The sequence below is a fragment of the Arachis ipaensis genome, chromosome B09 (genome assembly GCF_000816755.2).
Source record: "Arachis ipaensis cultivar K30076 chromosome B09, Araip1.1, whole genome shotgun sequence".
In the NCBI taxonomy this organism is placed as follows: domain Eukaryota; kingdom Viridiplantae; phylum Streptophyta; class Magnoliopsida; order Fabales; family Fabaceae; genus Arachis; species Arachis ipaensis.
The window spans coordinates 82,724,059-82,727,367 of record NC_029793.2 but is presented as its reverse complement, the minus strand read 5'-3'; the positions used below and the strand labels follow the sequence as shown (position 1 = coordinate 82,727,367).

General features: G+C 42.4%; 2 protein-coding genes across 2 annotated transcripts; both read left to right on the top strand.

Annotated features, from left to right (window-relative positions):
• Window positions 346–978, top strand: LOC107615654 (uncharacterized mitochondrial protein AtMg00860-like). Its single transcript, XM_016317699.1, has one exon. The coding sequence runs from the start codon at window positions 346–348 to the stop codon at window positions 976–978; it is 633 nt and encodes a 210-aa protein (XP_016173185.1).
• On the top strand, window positions 1,987–2,712 carry LOC107615655. The gene is made up of 3 exons (XM_016317701.1): window positions 1,987–2,138; window positions 2,220–2,374; window positions 2,522–2,712. The coding sequence occupies exons 1-3, from the start codon at window positions 1,987–1,989 to the stop codon at window positions 2,710–2,712; spliced, it is 498 nt and encodes a 165-aa protein (XP_016173187.1).

The following is a 3,309-nucleotide window of genomic DNA, read 5'->3' as shown; positions in this document are numbered from 1 at the left end:
AATACTTTGGTTAATTTTCATTGGGGTTTGTACTTGTGACAACCAATCTTTTAAAATTTGATTTGAGGATCGATTGTCGGTTTGGACTATACTAGCAACGGAATTATTTGTGTGAAATTCCAAACCATCATAAATCTTCATATCAATTACAGGCAACTAAATAAGGTCACAATAAAGAATAAGTACCCACTGCCGAGGTTTGACGATCTCATGGATCAGTTACAAGGAGTTGGGGTCTTATCCAAGATCGATTTGAGATCCGATTATCACCAGATAAGGGTGAGAGATGAGGACATCCCTAAGACCGCTTTCAGGACTCGTTATGGTCATTATGAGTACACTGTAATGACTTTTGGGTTAACAAATACTCATGCAGTGTTTGTGGATTATATGAACAGAATCTTCTGCCCGTTTTTGGATAAGTTCGTTGTCGTCTTTATTAATGATATACTAATTTATTCTAAGACTGAAGAAGAACTTGTGAAACACCTGAGGATCGTGTTGCAGATACTAAAGGAAAGGAAACTCTATGAGAAACTGTCCAAATGTGAATTCTGGAAGGACGAAGTGAAGTTTCTTGGCCATGTAGTGAGTAAGCAAGGCATAGCAGTAGATCCTTCTAAGGTGGAAGCAGTGATGGAGTGGGGGCGACCGGCCTCGGTAACTGAGATAAGAAGTTTTCTGGGCTTAGCTGGCTACTATCGAAGATTCATCAAAGGCTTTTCACAAATAGCTTTGCCATTGACAAGGTTAACCCCCAAGGACGCGTCATTTGTTTGGACTTCTGAGTGTGAAGAGATCTTTCAAGCATTGAAGCAAAACTTGACCACTACGCCTGTGTTGGTGTTGCCTGAACCGAATGAACCATTTGAGGTGTATTGTGATGCCTCACTAAAGGGTATGGGGTGCGTGCTGATGCAGCACCGGAATGTGGTGGCATATGCCTCACGACAATTGAGGCCTCACGAAGTCAATTAACCGATGCATGACCTAGAACCTGCTGCGGTTATGTTTGTGCTAAAGGTGTGGAGACATTACCTCTATAGGGTTAAGTTCCGAGTTTTCTATTATCACAAGAGCTTGAAATACCTCTTTAATCAGAAAGAGCTTAATATGCGGCAGAGGAGGTGGATGGAGTTACTGAAGGACTACGACTTTGAGTTGAATTACCATCCGAGGAAAGCGAATGTTGTGACGGATGCATTATGTCGGAAGTCGTTGTATGCTGCTTAGATGATGCTTCGAGAAGAGGAGTTGCTCAAGGCATTCAAGAGTTTAATGATCGGTGTTCAAGATGTGTCTGGAACTCTGTGTTTGAGTCAATTACAAATCTCAAGTTATTTTAAATCCGAACTCCTAAAAGATCATCAAAACAATGACGTGTTACCAAAGGTGTTGCCAGCTATTGAGCAAGGGAAGTAGTGGAGAGTGTCATGGGATCAAGATGGGTTGTGGAGATTCAAGAGTAGGATCATTGTGCCAGATGTTGGGACTTTGCAGCAAGATATCTTAAAAGCTATGTTCTGGTGGCCTGGTATGAAGAATGATGTGGCGGAATATGTCTCAAAGTGCTTAACTTGTCAAAAGGTGAAGATTGAACACCAAATACATTCCGGGACATTGCAACCCTTGGAGATTCCGCAATGGAAGTGGGAGAGCATTGCGATGGATTTTGTCTCGGGATTGCTAAGAACTGGAGCCGATTTTGATGCTGTTTGGGTAATTGTGGATCGGCTGATGAAGTCCGCTCACTTTCTATCCATTCGGATGAACTATACTCTTGTGGAGTTAGCACGCTTGTACATAGAGGAGATTGTGAGACTTCATGGTCTGCCTACTACTATAATTTCTGTCAGAGATTCCCGTTTCACTTTGAGGTTCTGGGGTGCATTTCAGAGAGCTTTTGGAACCCGTTTCAGCTTGAGCACAGCTTACTATCCTTAAACAGGTGGTCAATACGAGAGGACGATCCAAACCCTGTAAGATATGTTGAGGGCTTGTGTTCTAGATCAGCCGGCGATCTGGGATCGGTATATGCCACTAGTGGAGTTTGTGTACAATAATAGATACCATGCGAGCATCGGAATGGCTCCATATGAGGCTCTGTATGGGAGAAAATGCAAATATCTGCTATGCTGGTATGAAGTTGGGGAGAAAAGTTTGTTGGGGCCCGAAATGATAGATGAAACTACTGAATAAGTCAAGAAAATACGAGATAGGATGCTCACTACTCAGAGCCATCAGAAGAGTTACGCTGATCAGAGGCCGAAGCCCTTAGAGTTTGAGGAAGGAGACCATGCTTTCCTTAAGGTTACTCCAATGATAGGAGTGGGTAGAGCGATTAAGACAAAGAAGCTGAATCCTCGATACATCAGTTTGTTTCAGATTTTCGAGAGGGTTGGACCGGTGGCATATCGGATGGCTCTACTGCCTCACATTTTGAACATGCACGACGTATTTCACGTGTCTCAGCTTCGGAAGTATACTTCTGATGCTAGCCATGTGTTAGAACCTGAATCAGTCCAGTTAATGGAAGATTTGACTCTGCCGGTGACTCCAGTCAGAATTGATGATATGAGTATTAAACGGTTGCGTGGGAAAGAGGTTTCATTAGTCAAAGTGGCTTGGAGTCGTGCCGGTATTGAGGATCACACTTGGGAACTTGAGTCAGAGATGCGAACGGACTACCCGCACCTATTCTCAGGTAACTGAATTTGAATTTTGTGGGCGAAATTCCCATTTAGGTGGATAGAATGTAAAACCCGGTTAATTAGTGACTAATTAACCCATAAAATAAAATTTAATCTAGAAAATAAGAAATGAGATTTTTATGGTTTAATATGATAGAGAAAATTAAGACGAGAATTTCGACACTAATTTTAAAGAATTTGGCCCAAGATTAGGCCAAACAGGCTAAACTAAACCAACTGGGCCTGTATTGGGCCCTTGGCCCAACCCAAACCCATTAGAACAAAAGAGCACAGCTCTTCCTCCCCTTCCTTAAAACCAAACACGCTGAAACATGCAAGGAAAGGGGGAAGAACACTCTTCCAAAGTTCTAACCCTTACTTGATCTTCAAATCACCATATCTTTTGATCCGGAGCTCCAATTACCGCACCATTTGTGGTCACGTGACCACGTTGTCGAGCTCTACAAAGCCCATAACGTTGTTTCTGAGGTGAACCACGTTCTCATCTCAGTTCTTCCAGCCTTTATTTTCAAAATTTATGGGTAAAAATGTTGAGATTTGTGAGCTTTTGATGTTATAGGATCCAACTAGCTTGAAGGAGAGGCTTAATCTTGTCTTC